At 41.6% G+C, this 20,076-nt stretch overlaps 1 protein-coding gene across 3 annotated transcripts in view; it reads left to right on the top strand.

Annotated features, from left to right (window-relative positions):
- Positions 1-20,076, top strand: part of PRIMA1 (proline rich membrane anchor 1) — a 92,366-nt gene that overhangs the window by 32,247 nt on the left and 40,043 nt on the right. For all 3 annotated transcript variants that reach the window (XM_089522443.1, XM_089522444.1, XM_089522445.1), the window contains exon 3: positions 8,148-8,292. In XM_089522443.1, coding sequence (XP_089378569.1) covers positions 8,148-8,292 — 145 coding nt within the window. The remainder of the gene's footprint in view (positions 1-8,147; positions 8,293-20,076) is intronic.

Below are 20,076 nucleotides of genomic sequence, written 5' to 3'. Positions count from 1 at the left end.
CTCACCCCACAGACATATACAAATTAAGACTCTGCCCACCATTATTTTATTATTGTAGTATTGTTTTTAGATTTTTATCGTCTGTAATTTTAATGGATGGAATTGTTTAATCCTTTTTAAGGGGGGGGGGGAGAATTGTATATATTGTATTTTTTAAAGGTTGTATGCCGCTTTGATTATGGAAACAAAAAGCGGGATATAAATTAAAGTTTTATTTATTTATTTTATTATTAAAATGCATTTAGTGGTACAATCTTTGGGGGTATAGGGAAATGCTTTATGGTTATCTATTTGTTGATGTTCTTATTCTGTTAAGACTATTTGTGATTTTAGAATTATTAATATATAAATATTAATTATATTGGCTTGCTCTTTAGTGTTTTAGTGATATTGTTAGCTACTCTGGGCTTGTGATGAAGTGCAGGATATAAATAAAAAATAAATATGACACAAATTGTCAGCACCATCAGTTCTGAAAGAGTTATTAGTTGTATGCCTTTATTTCTACAAACTGATTAATTTTCCACTTAGGCCCTGTCTGCATGGGTCAGATAAAACGTCATTGTCTTGGTGGAGAGTCCATATGACCTAAAGCCCAATCCCCAGTTCTGGTGCAACTCTGGACAACATCATATCCCCCCCCCCCCTTAAAATGCCCTTTTAAAACTGACATTTTGCTCTGGATCATTTAGGAAGATCCCCATTGCAATGCTGGGCAGCTGTTTACCATGTGCCCCACTGTGCCACTTGGCACAGCTGATGTTGTGGTGAGTCACTCACTCCGAGGTCAGAACGAAGTAGCTAGCCGTGTGATTAGGGTTGCCATAGCTGAGGACCTCCAAACCGGGACAAATGTAGGACAAGGTTCAAAAATGTAGGACCTTTTTTTTTTTTTTATTTCCTGGCCAGGAAATTAAAAAAAAAAAGGTCCCACATTTTTTAACCTTGTCCTCCTTCTCCTTCCCGGCTTGGGATGAAGCCTCGGGCTGCTCCCAGGCCGGGAAGGAGCGTGGGGGCCGCCTGCCATCACGGCCATCGCCGCGGTGGCAAGCGGCCTCCTCCTCGGCCTCGAAGAGGTCTTGGAGGACCCCACAGCCGGAGCTCCGACCACGGAGCCGCTTCCAGGGCCTCCAAAGGGGCCTGGGGAGAGCTTCTCCCAAGCCCCAGAGGCCTTGGAGGAGTGCTCCGCGATAGCGGAGCTGCTTCCAGGGCCTCCAAAGGGGCCTGGGGAGAGCTTCTCCCAAGCCCCAGAGGCCTTGGAGGAGTGCTCCGCGATTGCGGAGCCGCTTCCAAGGCCTACCTGGGGCCTGGGGAGAGCTTCTCCCAAGCCCCAGCCTCCAGGCCCTCGCTGGGAGGAGGGTGTCCCGGGGGCGGGGCCAAACTGGGGCAGGACCGTGTGGACCCACCCCAAACCGGTAAAGTCCCGCCCCCAGGTGGGATATGGCAAGCCTACATGTGATTGAGACTGGGTGCTTCCTTCTGTCTGAGTGAGCAACTTGCCATGGACATGGCCATGCCAGGCGGCACAGCGGGAAGCATGTGTGAACAGTCACCCAGTGTCACTGTGGAGGGTGACAGGTAATAGGGGAACATCAGGTCAGCTCTAGGGCTAGAATATTTTGAGCTGCTCCTGGCTTATTCTGGCCCATGTTGACCCACCTTTAGTTGCTTTGGAAATGTACCCAAATGGACCTTTGAAACATATTTTTAATACAGTGTACAGATTTTTTTTAGTACTTGATCTCATCACCATCAGACATTACAGAATTATATCTTCCTTTCTCTCTATATTTTCAGTCAACCTATGAGTTCCTACCTTAAACTCACTAAGTATGTAGAGAAATTAATGAGTTTAATATTGGTGTACTAAAGTTGTAATACTTAGTGTGTTTAATTCAAAGATATAGCTGTGTTAGTCTGTAGAATCCATATGTAGAGAGATCTTGCAGCACTTTTGAGACTAACTGAAAGAAAGAAATTGGCAGCATGAGGCAGCATTAGAGGAAGTAATGCATCTGAGGAAGTAGACTGAAGTCTACTAAAGTTCATGCTGCCCATTTCTTTCTATCAGTTAGACTTTCAGAGTTTTCAGTCAGAAAAGTAGCTTGTCAAAGCTCTGGGAAGTGTCACAAGCAGGCCCACAATATCCTAAGCAAGCTAAACGCTATTTAGGAAAGGGATGACTAGGAAACAAACATCCTGTAACTTTAAAGAGAAAAGAATAAAAATACTGGACAGGGGAAGAAAAATGTAGTAGCAACTTTGATTTATTTTAGGTTGAGCTTTAATGTATATCAACACATTTTTTCAGGTGCACTGACAGAGTGATATTGAAGCCACAGGCGATATTAAATTCCAAAACATCCTTTTTTATATTATTTATTTTATGGTTATTTGTGGAGGGGGGGCAGTAATTAGAGCAGGGATAGGCAATTGCTCCAAGTCCAGGGGCTTACCCTCTGCCAGATTTGGGTGGGCTATACCTTCCCACCATGTCATCTGTATATCTATTTCCTCTTCTTTTTAGGATACTGAAAATGTTCACTAGCATGCTCTTGGTGCATGGTTTAGGAGTTCTCCCTAGCTTGTTTTATACTTATTTCCCAATAAGCAGATGACCAAAAATCACTTCTGATGTTGGAAAAAGGCACCTTCTAGCATAGAGTAGCTCAAATGTATGGATTAAAGCTGGTGAAATGCCCCCCTTGATTTCCAGAGGACCGTTTTTCCAGTTTAAAAAATTGAGAGTCAGGGATGGACCATACCTGGGCATCTGTTTAGCTCCAGGCTATACTTTCTCCATTCTTGAGTTAGAGTGTTGGACTATGAAAAGCCCAAGTTACAATGCCCCGTTCACATGGCTTAATTATAGTACTATGATTCCACTTTAACTGTCGGGATTCAACCTATGGAATTCTGGGATTTGCAGTTTAGGAATGGGTATTTAGAATTTTCAGCCAGAGAGCTTTCATGTCTCACCGAACTGCAAACCCCAGGATTTCATAAGACGCAGCCATGGAAACTGAAGTGCAGTGATAGTGCTAGAATTAGGTAATGTGACAGGGTTCTTTCTGTGAGCCTCCAGCTTTCAGACAAACTACTTCAAAGTCACTTTATGCCCAGACTGGCTGACCCAGTCTGCAGTGTCTCTCGTGTGTCCTTGATTTGTGTTTTAACACTGAGATTGGTGGTCCCTATGTAGACTTGTCCGTAGCTGCACGGTATGCAATAAACTCCTGCAGGCTGTCCTCCTGTCCTTTGCTGAGCACAGCATTTGCTGGATTTTTTTGGTTTGTAGATCATTTGGAGGTTGTGCTTCCTCACCAGTTTCCCTATTCTGTCTGTCACAACCGCCAAAAGATCTACAAACCATGTAGATGTAGACTAGTCTACATAGGGACCACCAAACTCAGTGTTCAGACACAAATCAAGAAACACAAGAGACACAGCAGGCTGGGTCAGCCAGAAAAATCAGCAGTAGCAGAATATGTTATAAACTATCCTGGGCATAAAATGCTGTTTGAAAACACTGAAATTCTGGACCGTGCCAACAACTATCAGGTCAGAATGCACAGTGAAGCCACTGAAATCCAAAAACACCTAGACAATTTCAATAGGAAAGAAGAAATCCTTAAAGTAAACAAAGTTTGGCTACCAGTCCTGAAAAACACAACTATCAAGACCCAGCGAGGGCAAATGAAAGTCACCTAGGGTCAGGGAGGTTTCTCAGCAGACAATGGATCACTAATTAAATAAATACTCTGAGACCTTACCACTCAACAACAGACCAATACACCGATTAACATGTAAATCACTTTCTCTCAACCAAGAGTCACACAGTATATACTGTATACTCACTCCACTCTCTTTCATGCCAGCATTCTCTGAAGATGCCAGCCCAGATGCTGGCAAAACATCAGGAATAAACTCTTCCAGAACACAACCACATAGCCCAAAAAATCCACAAAACACTACAGATGCCGGGCGTGAAAGCCTTCAGCTTCACAAACTATAATTTGCTTAACATAAAACATGCTCTGAACCTGAGACTGCCCACAAACTTTGGTGCATTTTGTGGCCAACCAAGCAATATAAGGATGGTTTGCAAACCGCAGTTTGTGCTAATTGTGCTGTTGTATCTGAATCTCCAGGCCATTGGCAAACCACAGTTAATGGCATTACTGCAGTTGAAGAAGATACTGTAATATGGAGACTAGAAGGAATTTATTAATTTTTAAGCTGAGTCAGGAGTGGAAACAAAAGCATTCTGGAAGCTCATCATTTCCAGGATGTTAGGTCAGTGTTGTAACAGACAATTGGCATACAAAGGTTCCCATGCAGAATCTCCAGCATGTACATCAGGAATAAAGTGTGGTCATGAGCCCCACTTTTATGGCTCCTGAAGCTTCCCTTGTGACCCAAAGCCCCCCCAACCTAGCACCACCAGGCCTGCCTGGAAGAAGATAAGCCCTCCCTTCAGCCACCATCTTGAGGGAGAGAGAGGCAGGCTAGCTCCACCAGGCCTGCCTGGAAGAAGAAAAGACCTCCCTTCAGCCACCATCTTGAGGGAGAGAGATTGTATTGCATTTTTGTACTGTACACCGCTATGATCATTGCGGAATAGCGGTCTATAAATAAAAAATATTATTATTATTATTATTATTATTGATATTTTTTTTTAAATCCTCTCGATTTTGGGGCAGTTTTTCACTGCAAAAACAGCCAAATCAACTAAAAACTGCCTGCAAATGCAACATTTTAGTACCCTCACCACCCTGGATTCTCCTGACTCACCAAGCCCTTCACCAAACAAACAAAAAAACATTAGCCAAAATGGCATCCAGAAGTGATGCAATGTTACCTCTAGCATACCAAAATGTAATGTGCAGCCTGCCAGAAGGGTGCAAGGATGAAAACTGCCGCCTGATACCTATGCAGTTGCCCATCCCAATGTACATGCAAGACCAGGACCACACTGTAGAAATAAAGCAGTTTGACACCTCTTTAACTGTCCTGACACTATCCTGTAGAATTCTATGATTCTATCATTCTATAGTTTAGTGAAGCAACAGAGTACTCTGACAGACCATGCAGAATACCTCACCAAACTACAAATCCCAGGATTCCACAGGGTGGGGCCATGACAGTTGACGTGGTGTCAAACTGCTTTATTTCTGCACTATGGATACTTCCCAGGAAAGATCCCTCTTTGGCATCCATGAGATCAATGGCCTGTTACAGACTGCCAAAATAAAGCTGCTTCGGGTCTCTTTGGAGGTATGCTGTTTAAATGATGCATGCATCCTAAGAATCCAGAAGCTGCACCAAAAGCTGCACTCCGGTGCTTAGGAATGGAGTGTGGCTTTGGTGCGACCTCCAGACTCTTAGGACCCATGCATCATTTAAACAGCATACCTCCAAAGAGACCCGAAGCAGCTTTATTTTGGCAGTCTGTAACAGGCCAAAGTTAGTCTTTATTGGCTAGTTCTGAGCTAGATGGAGTCAGCTTTCCTTGTTCTAACTAGGGTGTGGGTTCTTAACAGTGGTTAATACAAACTTGAGTTTAGCTGACATGAGCAAATGTAATTAAATATGCTTGGAGAATGAAGATTAAAGCATGGTTCAAAAAGGGGGAAATTATTTTAAAGCAAAAAAGAAAAAGAAGAAAAGATTTGAACTATACTTCCAAATCCAAGAAAATTCAGACTACAGGTCAAGCCCCTTGATGGACTCTTCTTATAATTTAACTTCCATCCCAATAATTATTCTGTTATTGCATATTCTCACTGCCCACCTAATTTCCTACATAGCTCATTACTAGTGACAATGTCTTTGACAGTGTCAGGATATGCAAACAGCAGATTTGAGGCATAGTCCTATGCATAGGTGCACTATCTTTACTGCACTGACTAGTACAGTCAATCTGTATTTGATGGAAGGTGATGTCATCGTGTTTAATCGGCTTTATCCCAAGTGATCTAGATAAGTAAGATTCCACTTGTATACATACTTGTATAACTGACAGATAGGATTGCACCTGTAAATAAAAAGGTTCTTTCCTACAGTTTCTTCTAAATGGCAACCCTTCTCAACCAAGCCTGCTTTCAAAAAAGCAATTCCATTATATGTTCAACAAGGCAAATGAAATCTGAGCTGTACAGTGTGCTGTCCCACTCTGCAAAGGAAATAATCATGCATTCCAGTTCTTAAGCAAATAGGAATTGTAAAGGAATAAAATATCAGAGACTGGGGTATGCCTTTTCTCTTTACCCAGGACTGGAGTTCAGGCAGAGCTGGGGATTGTGAATATGTACACATTCAGGATTTGCAGCAAAGAGTGAGTGGTATGTCATCCAGATTTCCTTGTTTTAGTATAATTACACAACCTAGCTTTAGAGTAGAATTTTAATCTCTTTGGGGGAATCAAAGACTGGAGCACACCTCTTGATTTTACTTGGGAAGGAGGTTAAAGTACAAGAGGAGCAAATATATGTGTCCACGTTTTGAGTCCAGTGGTAGAGGGTTGATCTACAGTCCTTGCTTTGGGGTACACTCCAATAATTTTTTTTTTCTTTAAGCAGGAGGCTGTGTGTGAGGGAGTGTATGTGTTGTGTCTATCAAGAATTTCCCTCTCTTTTGAAACATAAAAAGTCAAAGGAAAAACTGCAACTATATGATGACTAGATTCATAACAATAAATGCAGCAAAATTGGGAAATTCTGCAATATAAAGTAGCTTAGACTCACTTTATAATGAAAACCAATTTCTCCCAATCAGTTCTAACCAAATCTGCAAGGAAACAATGCCATTAAGAAAGAAGAGGGAGTTGCAGTTGCCATATAAGATCATCTCTTTAAAAAACAGGTCCTTGATTATTATCTGATGCTACTTGTAAATGAGCCCTTCATAAAATGTTCGTCTGCTGCTCACAGTTTGCCTTGGAAAATACATTATGCGATTAGAAGTGTTACACTGAAGTTAGTCCAGGGGGGTGCGGTATTCATGAATCACAATTTTCACTCCATAACTGCCATTTTAAATTGTCCATTTGGGTAAAGGGCACAAGAACAAACTTAAAGCTTTCAGAAGGTGGCAGGATTAAAAGCATTTATGAATCATAACAGTAAATAAAAGTGACCAGAAAGAAGAGCCACCGCATCCACCATTATTTCTGTGGGGAAGATAATCGTGAGGCATAATTGTATGGTGCCGTAGTCACCATATTAATGGGAAATGGGGATTTTGTGGTGATTGGGGGCACCATCTCTGCTATCTAGTTTTAGAAGGTATGCCATCACTTATTTTTGGATGAATGAATAGCCTCTTTTCTAGTTTGCCCCTAAAGGGAACATAATAGGAAATAAGAGAATAAAGATAGGGTGGTCAAAGCTGTGGAGAACCATGAATATAGCCAAGAAGGTAAAGCTGTGGAGAGACATGAATATAACAAATATTGAATATAATCGCAGATGAAGATGGAAGGCCAGTGTGGAGATTTAGGCCATGTCTACACAAGCCAATTAAACTGGTATTCTCCTGCCTTCAACAAAACCTGCCTATATGATGCAGGGCTGAATCCCAAATTCAAGTGTGGACTGTCCTCCCCTATCCCTGTGCAAATCAGTTTTAAAAACACACCTTTTGTTCTGGATTTTGCAGGAAAATCTGAAGCACTCCACAGTGGTGCCAAACAGCTTTGTACACATGGGTCTCACTGTGTTGCCTGGTGGCATCACTGTTCATGTGAGTTGCTCTCTCTGAGGCCACAATGAGGCACCCAGCCTTATGCTCTATGCTGAGCCTCTAATTTCTGACCTCAAAGGGAGCAACCCATGCCATTGTCTACAGCATTGTACAGCACAGTGGGATGCATGTGTAGACAGCTGCTCCACATTGCTACAGAGTGCGGAGGTAATGGGGGGCAATCCGGACCAGTTCTGGAACCAGAATACTCTAGGAGCAGCCTAGAGTATTCTGGCTAGTGTTGACAACCCCTTGAGGTCAAGGAACACCACAAGCCCTGTCCCTAGACATTATCTGCCAAAAAATAAAATGCTATTTTTGGTATCAGGTACTTACGCTATTGATCGATGTTTTGAAACTGGAAATGTGGACTCAAAATAATTTCTGCTCTTTTTCCTTTGCAGATCACTCAGGGTGAACCTCAGAAAACATGCTCCAAGCCTGCAGCAAAAGTTACAGACAGTTGTCAACAGATCTGTCAATGTAGACCACCTCCATTACCACCCCCACCACCTCCTCCACCGCCGCCAAGGTTACTTGGAGTCTCATGTAAGTAAAGATTGCTAGAAAAATCCCCTGTATAAAATGAGTAGGTGGGAGCTGAATTCACTTAACCTGCATTTCTATAAAGGATAATGGGGAAATATTCTAACCAAAGATGAGATATGTTTGGCTCACTGAACAGGGATTGCTTCAGAAGAGCTGGACAAATTCCTTCTGTTCTAAACCATATGGTTCTTTTCTCAAATCAGCTCATTAACACTGAAACCCTAAAGTGGTTTCTTTCCTAATGTTGTTTTATGATTTGCATTAGCATGAATGAAATATCTGATGACTCAGACTAGCATTTAAATGGATTAGTGTTTTTCTCTAGATGCATTCTAACAAACTCACCTCCATGTATTGTATATATTCTACGTGATTGTGTTTTGGATTTCTGTCAAAGTAAAAAGGGCAATATTAGAATGAAGTTTGCTTCTATCATTTTAACTTTACCTTTGTATAAATAATGTAAGTACAGTAGTTAACATCTGCAGATGTGGAGTGCACAACTTCAGAACCTTGTTCGTGGCTGCTCTGCCACAAGGTATAGTAGATGACTATAATGTTACATGGTTGTGGTATCCTTCTACAGTGGTGGTGACAAGTTTTGGTGATATCTGGCACCCTTCAGTGCTAGGCACCTGTGGCCCTCCAAATATTTTTGGGTAGCAACTCACACATCCCAGCAAGGCCCCAGAGTGCAGTTATTCATTTTAATGCTATTTTGGGATCCCCTCCACCAGGGAAGTAGCCAAGGGGGGGTTCTTGGGGTCCGGACCCCCCCCCCCTTCCATTAGAAAAATGAATGGTGTGTGCTGCTGCGCCGCTGCACTCAAGCCCCATTATAATGGTGGCACTTAGTCTGGACCCCCCCCCCTTCCTAAAATCCTAGCTACGTCCCTGCCTCCACACACACATTTTGGAATCTAAAATGACACTTCTATCCAAATTCCGAGGTGAACTTCATTCAGTTCTGGCTTGGAAAAAAGGAGTCCATTCTAGAGATCTAGGTATGGGAGAGAGGGCAAAGGTAGTCTCTGGACCCTCACTATTACTCCTCCCATTATAAAAGGACACAAAAGTCATTGTTACCTAAGCCCCTTCCTTTCAATACCAATAGCTCCAGATGAACTTTCCTTAGAAGAGAATTCCAAACCTAGAGTGCCAATACAGAAAGACTCTGGCAGCCACTTGTCTGGTTTCTTGATAGTGTGGAATTTTGGAGAAAGGAATCAGTCATAACCAAGCTGGATTTTATAAGAGAAGACAGCCCTTTACTGTAAAATAGGAGTAAAGCTTTTCTTTCTTTTTTTATTGCTTATGTCTTTATGCCTTCCATTATGCAAGGTATAGTTAGCTATCCTATTTTTATTAGAATTCTCCTAAAAAGCCAACAGCATAATGCACAGAATCTTGAAGGTATTTCCTTCAGGGCTAGAAATTCTGAATGCTTACATTATATGCCAGAAGAAAAAGAGGAAGAAGAAAAAAGAAACACTCATTGTCTGAAGACTTTAAAAACATGAACTTTTCTTGACCGGAACACACTTCATTAGTCTCTACATAAAATAATAAATTGCCATGAATCTGATATGTGCAATGACGATCTTGAAAACCAAGGAGACAATATTTCATCCTCCCAGAACACTCAGATGCTCACCCTACAGTCCCCACATTTGAAGAAACAGTTTTCTAAGGGGGAATCCTGTGTGAAACTGCTAAACTAGAATGTATTACTAAATTCAGTTGTGTTGAATTCTGTATTACATGAGCATTAGATGGGAGTCATCTTTCCCACTACAGAAAATATCTTGTTCCTCTTTATGTGTCAGATTAGCATAAGAAAGACAGCATTGTTATCAGTGACAATTGTTTTGAATAGACCACTGTGTTCTTATCTCTGTACATTTTGCTCTGAATGCAAATATTGCTATGCTTTGCATTTTGGGCACCACTGTTTACAAACCTTAAGAGTGTGTGTGTGTGTGTGTGTGAGAGAGAGAGAGAGAGAGAGAGCGAGCAATTTGACTAGACTTAAATGGATTTGGAGGCCACTCTCTGGCCCCAAAGTCTTTGTTCGGCCTTCCTAGGCTTTGCTGGGTCCAGTCCCAATCTTTCCTCTCTGGGAGAGATACGGCATCTCAGGAGTATCAGCAGCTCTGTCAGTCTTTGAGCTATGGATGCATGTGGAGGCCAGACCAGTATTCTGTTGCACATGCTCACAGCCCAGCTGTACCTGTGGGTATGTTTCCCCTGCACTTGCATGGATGCCACCACTTCTGGACTCCATCACTGATGTATACAAATAGACCCCCTTTTTTTGAACTGTCCCAGTGCTGCAACCACCTTAATCCCATTGTGTATGTGTGCGTGCCTCTAGTTTTCCTGTTGACTTATGATGACTCCATGGATTTCATAGGGTTTTCTTAGGCAAGAAATACTCAAGAGGTGGTTTGCCAGTACCTTCCTCTGAAATATAGCCTACAGCACCTGGTATTCATTGGCGGTCTTGTTAGGGCATGGAAAGACATGCTGTGTCCACCACGACCACCTACAGAGTTGAACCACGTCAACAGGACCCCAGGGAGAAGGAATCTGAAGAGATGTCTGCAAAGGTATTCAGGCCAAGAAGGAAAATATTCCTTCACCACTGCAAACGGCCTTAAGCTCCCGGCTTGAGAAATAACGACAAGAGCACTTCAAGCTTTCACTCTACATGAGGGCTTTAATAAAATAAGTTACTTTACCAACCAAACAACCATAACAACAAAACAGAGACGCAGTTACTCTAACACCAACTGTCATAACTGACACACTCTCTCTCAGAAGGACTGACAGCATCAACATTCCATAATTCAAGTATCAACTGTCAACTGCCACTGAAACTGTAATAGGTTCTGCTACAGCTCTATCTTGTGGTCACATACATGTCATTTCCTAACAGGTCTCCCATCCAAGTACTAACCAGACAAGATCTGATGCCTTTAGACTATTTTTGCCTAATCCTATTTTATACTGAAGATAAAATGTCATTCACCTAGAGACTTGAATTCCCTTTCTTTAAAGCTGACAGATTTAATTGGTTAGTTACAACACTCAGTATAATAATAATAATAATAATAATAATAATAATAATAATAATAGGTTTTATTTATATACCGCCCAATCACTGGGAATCCGAGCGGTTTACAATAGAGGGGATAACAGACAGTTCCCTGCCCACAGGCTTACAATCTAAAAGACACGACACAAAAGGAGAAGGGAATGGTGAGGGTGGGAGGGAATCAGGTCCAGCATTCTTCTCTCCCTCTGAGGCCTGGACCAAGGCAGATGGACCGGAGGGAGGGCTCTTCTTCTTCAGGCTAGCCCCTGATGGAACTGGGCCAGCCTTTTCTCTCCCTCAGAGGCCAAAAGATGACAGTTAGGGAGGGAGGAGCCTCTTTCTTCAGGCTAGCCCCTGATGGAACTGGGCCAGCCTTCTCTCTCCCTCAGAGGCTGAAAGATGACAGTTAGGGAGGGAGGAGCCTCTTTCTTCAGGCTAAACCGATGGAACTGGGCCAGCCTTCTCTCTCCCTCAGAGGCCGAAAGATGACAGTTAGGGAGGGAGGAGCCTCTTTCTTCAGGCCAGCCCTTGATGGTACTGGGCCAGCCTTCTCTCTCCCTCAGAGGCCGAAAGTATTGTTTTGGGTTGTTGTTATTGTTTTTGCTAAGGCTCAGATGGCATGGATTTCTACCTTGCAATATCAATACAGTCAGTGAGGCTGTGAAGTGGTGGTAATGGTAGTGTTTATGTTGCTTATTTTCAACAGGACAAGAAGCAATTGAGGTTATGGTTAGTTAGTGGCAAAGGACTTTGGAGGGTCTCAGGGTCTAACTGCCCCATCTTTCCCTGGAGCACTAGAGTAAAATGTAGAAGTATTGCTCTCTTTCAGTTCTTGGCTTTTGGTGATGCTTCAATAATAGTGCTATCAGCAAGTCAGTCAAAGTCAGGTCACTGCTACACTGTAGCCCCATTGTTTGGGGTGGGGAGGAATGGTGGCTCTTTACTGCTCAGACTTCTCTGAGCGTGTCCAAAGGACGGTGACTAAAATGGTGAAAGGTCTGGAAACCATGCCCTATGAGGAACGACTTAGGGAGCTGGGGATGTTTAGCCTGGAGAAGAGAAGGTTAAGAGGTGATATGATAGCCCTGTTTAAATATTTGAAGGGATGTCATATTGATGAGGGAGCAAGCTTGTTTTCTCCTGCTCCAGAGACTAGGACCCAGAGCAATGGATGCAAGCTCCAGGAAAAGAGATTCCACCTCAACATTAGGAGGAACTTCCTGATAGTAAGGGCTGTTCGACAGTGGAACAAACTCCCTCGGAGTGTAGTGGAGTCTCCTTCCTTAGAGGCTAGATGGCCATCTGTTGGGGATGCTTTGATTTAGATTTCCTGCATGGCAGGGGGTTGGACTGGATGGCCCTTGCAGTCTCTTCCAACTCTACGATTGTATGATTATATGAGTACCATCCATGCTAGAGTTTGGGGGGAAATTATTTTCCTGGCCTACAGATCCCATAATCAACCCAAATTATATATTCCAAGATCTGAGTTACTTACTCCCTCCCTGACTGTCAAACATTTCACCATGAAGAAAGGTTAGCAGGGAGGAGAAGGAAATGGCTTTATCCCAACTGCTGATTGCACAATGTTCTCCAAATGAATTTCATCCAAAGAAGTTCTGGTAGCCATAGATTTGCCAGCTACTGCCATTCCACAGTAAGAAGCATACACTGTCCAGTGCAGATGGAAGTACATGTGCTATTCCTGACTGTATGGAAGCATTTATAGGTATTGATATATAGCTGTGCATAGCTATATATTTACACAGATCTATATATTTATATTTAAGCACTATTTGTCTAATGTTCCTAGAATTTCTGAGACTCACATGGCATGCCACAACTCTTATTTTCCATGTCCATTGTATAACTAATGCTATGTACATATTGTAAATGAGGAAACATGTGTTCTGCAGGAACAGCTTGTATACACTGTATTCATAGTGGCTGTCACCAGTAAGAATTACTTTTGATCTTAATTCACTCTGTCATCATCGAGGTCTGTGGCATATCTTCTCATTGTACACCGAGAGAGGAGCCTATTAGGTCAGATGTGCTGTCTAATAATGGAAGACCTTCATGGGAAAACATTTTGCTATTACAGAAAATTGCTAAGTTGCTAACACCTCTACAGTTCAGTCACTTGAACAGAGAGTTTGTGCCATTTATTTCTGGGCCATGGTGGCACAGTGGTTAAATGCCTGTACTACAGCCAGTCACTCACAAACCATAAGGTGGTGAGTTCAGTACCAGCCAGGGCTCAGGCTCGACTCAGGCTTGCATCCTTCCGAGGCCACTAAAATGAGTACCCAGATTGTTGGGGGCAATTAGCTTACAGTAAACTTGAGTATTCATTCTCTGAAGATGCCAGCCACAGATTCTGGCGAAACATCAGGAAGAACCTCTTCTAAAACATGGCCACATAGCCTGAAAAACCGACAAAAAATTATGGATGCTGGCCATGAAAGCCTTCGACTTCACATTTGTAAACCGCTTAGAGACAGCTTAGGTGATATGAAGCAATATACAAATGAAGCTGCTATCGCTATTGCCTTTTTGATACATTGTTCTGGGAATTTAATACTTACAGATATAAACTGTGCCTGCTTATGCTGAAGCTGTGCAACAATTAAATTTATGGCGTGTATACCCATGGTGCGCACACCGCACGCCACCACAAACACATGCCCCATTATTTTCAATGGGACATGAGCATATGTGGAATTCCCCTCATGCAGGGAGATCCAGAACGGATCCCCCACATAAGGGAAAGGCCCACTGTATTTAAAACATGCATTTTATTACATTTGCCCATTTTTTAACTTCAGTTTTCTCCCAAAATGGTGAGCCTATTGTTCTTACATACTATAAAAAGAAAGTCCACTCCTAACATTTAAATTACTGCAATGTGCTCTAAATGAGATTGCTGTTGAAAAGTGTTTGCAAATGACAGCTAGTATAAAAAGTGGTATTCAATTTTTTTTCAGGCATAGCAAGTCATTCCTGCATTCATTGAATTGGCTGCTAGTTTGATTCTTGTCAAGGATGCTAGTTCTTAGCTTGTTGTCTGTCTGCAAGTTGCCCCTGTCAGTAGGCTCAGGGAAAAGCAAATTGCTGCAGCCCCTCCTAGCTTGTGTATGTTCCTTTTCATTAATAATTTTTGCCATTATGACCACATTCTGATGTTGCTTCGTGACACATGTCCAAGCTTTCATCTGCAAAATGTTGGTCAGTATGCATCTGTCCTTTTTTGGATTGATCTTTTGTTTTTTCCTCCTTTTCTCTCAGTTTTCTTATTTTTGTGAGTTAGTGTGTGTGTGTGTGTGTGAAGGAATACTTGCAAAAATCTGCATCACACCACAGGGTGTAAAACCAGAAACAAAATTACAGCATTTGGCAAAGAGACTGTATATCTATATTTTTAAAAAACAGAAGTCAGTCAATTTACTTTCAGAAAGAAAACTTTCTAATGCCCTCCCCACAATGCCCCTGCTATTTATTTATTTAATCTTATTTTATTTTTTATTTTGGGGTCTGTTTCAGTTTGACAGCACTGTTCCCAGAGAGCAGAAGGTGCATCTACCCTTTTTCAGGTCGTATGTACAATAGCAATTTGTATATGGACATTTCTCTGACAAGTAGTGGTTTGAGTGGTTTGACAAGTAGTGGCTATGACTCTGGAGACCAGGTTTGATTCCTGCTCAGCCATGAAACCCATTGGATGACATTGGGCAAGTCACATGCTCTCAGCCTCAAAGGAAGACAATGTCCAACCTCCTCTAAACAAATCTTGTAAAAAAAAAACCATGATAGGTCCACCTTAGAGTTGCCCTAAGTTGGAAATAACTTGTGTGCCTTCACAGACACACACACACACACACACACACAGGATGGTGCTTGCTCATGCTGAGCATTGTGTGTGCTTTGCAGTTGTCACCCAATAAAAGTAATTATTGCTGATTAGTCTGTGAATTGATGTATTCATTCATTTATTTTTTCATTTATTAAAACATTTATTTGATTGATTGATTGATTGATTGTCTGCCTTTTTCCCAAAATGGGATTCAATGTGGATTCAAAGTATATACATGAGTATATACTTTGTATATTCTTTGTATGTACATTTTTAGCTTTCCATAGGCCTGTTAAATCAGCAGACGTGATCTTGCACTCTCAGTTAATACAATAAAACAATTCCTATCCAAAGGGGGTTACATCATCCGTTAAGGTTTCCTCATCTACAAGCTGTAACTCTGCTGTCTTGTTCTCCCCACAAGAAGGAAATTGTTTTTATCTCTGGAACTCAAGGTCCTTGAGTCTCAGCCACAATAATGAACACAATTTTTTACTCTATCCACTGCACAAATGCCAACTTTAAAAAAATCAGTAAAGCAGGAGTAACATAATATCTATTTGGCATCTGCTCAGCACATAGTGTACACTTCAGTTTGTGGAACTTGAAATGTTTATATGGACAGCTTCAAAGGAAGGTTAAATGGCACAGCCCTTTCAAGACAGTCATTATAACCATTTAATCTTGGGGAGGGGGGATATTTTGAGCTACATGTGGTTTTATTTTTACTTGTTTTGATTGGTCAGCCATTCTGAGTCCCACTTGTGGGAAAAATCATTGATTGGTTGGTTGATTGAAGCCTATTGATCAAGCCCTATGAGTTTCAATCTTGTTGTTGTTAACCAACTCATGGTGAACCTGTGAATGAGACAGCACCAGTCCTCAACTTTTCTGCTCAGGTCCTGCAATCCCAGAGCTGTGGCTTCCCTGATTGAGTCCATCCTGGACTGTGGTCTTCCTGTCCTTCTATCACCCTCCTAACATTATTGTCCTTTCTAGAGAGTCATGTCTTCTCATGATGTGTCTTAAGTGTGACAGGCTCAGTTTAGTCGTCTTTTACACTTTGCAAAAGTTTCTTCCTGTTGGCTCATCTTAAATTTAGAGGGGCCTGTCATGTTATGAACTTGTGAAATTGATATCTCCTGGCCTATTACTACTCCAGCTTCTTTGCATGTCCATTTACTGCTGAACAGATCCTGAGTCTTCACAGTTGCAGTTCATCATTCCTAACTACACCACACGCTGTCCGCTTACAGCATTTCCTGCCTCTAGGCTTATGTGAAGCTTTGCTTTTACAGTCATCCCTTCCAATTTATGGGGGATCCGTTCTGGACCCACCCCACCCCCATCCCCCATGAATTGGGAAAATCACCAATATTGGAGTCTCATTGATTACAATGGGGGAGTGCTCCTGCATGCAGCGCTGTGTGTGCTCCTCAGACACATGCACCATTATGTCCCTCCCAGCCTGCCATCCATGAAAGATTGAGAGATGTGAACGGCAAGACCATGAATCAGGAGAGACGACTGTATATCGTTTCCACTTTTGATAGGCCCACACACATCCTTACCACTTCACCTGATGTAGGCTGATGTAGTAAAAATGTTTACTGCAGTACATAATAAACCCAGGGTGTTTTAGTTTATAGACTTCTTTCACAACGCAACCTGATGCAAGATGTTGCTGTATAATAGTATGAGAATGTATTTTTATAAATTGACAAAACATTAAGTTGGTCCACACTGAGAAGATGGAAGTCAAGTTTGGTGTAATGGTTTGAGTGTTGGACTATGATTCTGGCGACCAGGTTTGATTCCCATCTCCACCATGAAACCCACTGGGTGTTCCTGGGTAAGTCACATGCTCTCAGCCTCTGGAGAAGGTAATGGCAAACCTCTTCTGAACAAATTTTGCCAAGGAAACCCCCAATAGGGTTATCTTAGGGGTGCAATAAGGCGGAAAAGACTTGAAGTAATAACAACAGCAACATTGAGTACATAGCTGAACATCACCTGGAGTTCTTAGTCTCACTTTTTGTTCTGTTGAGGATTCTCCTCTGCTGATGATATCATAGAACACTTGTGCACTGAGGCCACGTTATCACAAAATGGAAGATGTTATAATTTTGTGTTAGACCCTCCCAATGAGAACCTGTCCTCCTCACTTCCTCATTTAATGCATATGCATGGATTCCATACATTTTGGCAGCCCACGGCCACTTCCCACTATGCCTTTACAACATTATGATTCCACTCTATGTACCATGGTTACATCCTACAGAGTCCAGGGTCTTGTAGTTGGATGAGACACTAGAACCCTTTAGCAAAGAGGGCTCCTAATAACCCTCCCTAATCTGCGAATCCCTAGTATTCCATGGGATGGAGCCATAGTAGTTAAAGTAGAATCACAGTGCTATAACTGTGCAGTGTGCAAAGGCTTCTGGACATGTCCTTTTGACACTCTGCACCCAGCCACCATGAATATAGAGACTTCCTATTCTCATAGGGGAGCGAAACAAACAAAGGGAACCAGGGTACTTGAAGGACCGCATCTCCCCATATAATCCGCCCCACGCTCTCAGGATGGTCGAGAAGCAATTATTAAGGGTTCCTAAAATGAGATATACTTCATCCTCACGAAGGGCATTTTCTGTCTCGGCCCCACAGATTTGGAACTCTCTTCCCGACGAGCTCCACTCTGTTACCTCCCTTGACCTGTTTAGGAAGAGACTTAAGACCTATCTCTTCCAACAGGCTTTCCCCCATGTGTCTTGACATCTGTTCCCCATCATATATGCTGCTTTCCTGCTAGTTCTGTCTTGTGGCCATGGTTTTTATTCTCTGTGGTTTTATTGTGTTTTTAATTTTGGAATGTTTTTATGATGTTTATATACTGTTGTTCAAATTGTATAATGTTTTATATCCTTGTTGTAACTCGCTTTGATCTCTTTTGGAAAAGCGGGCTATAAATAAACAGTATTATTATTATTATAAGAGATTGAGTTGGATGCATGAAGAGGGAGCAACAAGCTTGATTCCCCATTGCATGTTTAGTATTCATGGGAGGAACATGGATAAGTTAGTGGAACATGATTCAGAGTTCAGGGAGATATAGACTATGACTCCCATAATGCCCCAGCCACTAATAGTCATAGTAGCTAGTAGATTCTGGGAACTGTACTCCAAAATTAACTTGTTCAAGCTCTGGCTTTTTTTGTTGTTGTTGTTATGTCCATAGCAAAAGGAAGAAAGAAATGGTTCTGGCTTTGTTGTACACATTCAGTCTCCATTATCTGGAATTCCAAATCTAAAATATTCCAAAAACCCAAACTTTTTTCATGGGTGGCTGAGACAGTGACACCTTTACTTTCTGATAATTCAGTGTACAGAAACTTTGTTTCATGCACATTATTGAAAATATTGTATAAAATTACCTTCAGGCTATGTGTATAAGGTGCATATGAAACATTATTAAATTTTATGTTTAGATGTGGATTCCATGTCCAAGATCTCTCACTGTATACTTTTATTTATTTATTTATTTATTTGTATCCTGCTCTTTTCCTAGGACTGGGACTCAGAGTGGCTTTCCAGCATTAAAAAACAGTACAATAATAATATTTTTTTAAAAAAAAGTACATTGAAAAGGATTTTTAAACTGGTCCAACACCCCAGCCTGTCCTTATAGTGATTCCCTAAGCTCCTGTGTGAACAGGTAGGTCTTCACCTGCCAGCGGAAGGCCATCAAGGAGGTAACCATTCTGATCTCCCTGGCAGGGAGTTACAGAGTCTAGGGGCAGTCACCGAGAAGGTCCTCTCTCACGTCCCCACCAACCATGTTTGTGATGGTGTTGGGACGAAGGGCTCCTCCAGAGGATCTCAGAGTCCGGGCCATTTCATACCAAGAGAAACGGTTTGCCAAATAGTGTATGCAATATATATATATATATATATATATATATATATATATATGCAAATACGGGTATTCCAAAATAATTTTTAAAATCCTGAAATTCTAAATACCTCTGGTCTCAAGAATTTCTGATAAGGAACATTCAACCTGTACTGTTTGTTCATTAGAATTCATCACCCCCTCTCTCCCACATCCCCCCCTTCTTCTCTTTTAAAAATGGAAAGAATTCTTTTGCTATCTTGTTTTGAGTCACTCCCCAGTTTTATTTTGTTTGGATATAAAAAGTTTTAAGAGAGAGAAATTGTAGTTCACGCATCCATACCCTTTATTCTTCTGATAGAAAGCTCAAATGTTTCAGATAAAGTTATCTTGATGAGTCAGATGCTGCCAATTTCCATCCAAAGCAATCTTTAGGCTCTCCTGGCAGTGGCAGGAAGAGAGCCTCGCCTCACTCTGACAATTCAGTAAATGTATCTCAATTGGCACAGGCCTAACCTCTTAAAAACAAGATTAAGCTATCATCCTGGTTGCCCCCTAGCATAAACACATAGCTCTGGTTTAGATTCATTACTATTTCAAGCATTAAAAAATACATATTGCCTTCAGATACTGCCTACAGAGTTAAGCAATATGATTAAATTGTCTCTCTAGCAAGTTGTTGCATGGCAAAATAACAGATATACTGTATATACTCATGTATAAGTCTAGAAATTTAGGTTAAAAATTGACCCAAAAAACCCTAAGTTGACTTATCCATGGGTCAATGTAAGTACTGTACTTATATATATATGGTTTAAAGTACAGCATTTACATTGACCTGTGGATAAGGTGACTCAGATAGATAGATAGATAGATAGATAGATAGATAGATAGATAGATAGATGCATGCTAGATGGATGGATGGACTCTGCTGGAATTTTG

Source organism: Sceloporus occidentalis, unplaced genomic scaffold, assembly GCF_023333645.1.
Source record: "Sceloporus occidentalis isolate IW3139 unplaced genomic scaffold, rSceOcc1.0.p SCAF_4, whole genome shotgun sequence".
NCBI classification, from domain to species: domain Eukaryota; kingdom Metazoa; phylum Chordata; class Lepidosauria; order Squamata; family Phrynosomatidae; genus Sceloporus; species Sceloporus occidentalis.
The sequence above is the reverse complement of the archived record's forward strand: the minus strand, read 5'-3'. Positions and strand labels throughout refer to the sequence as shown.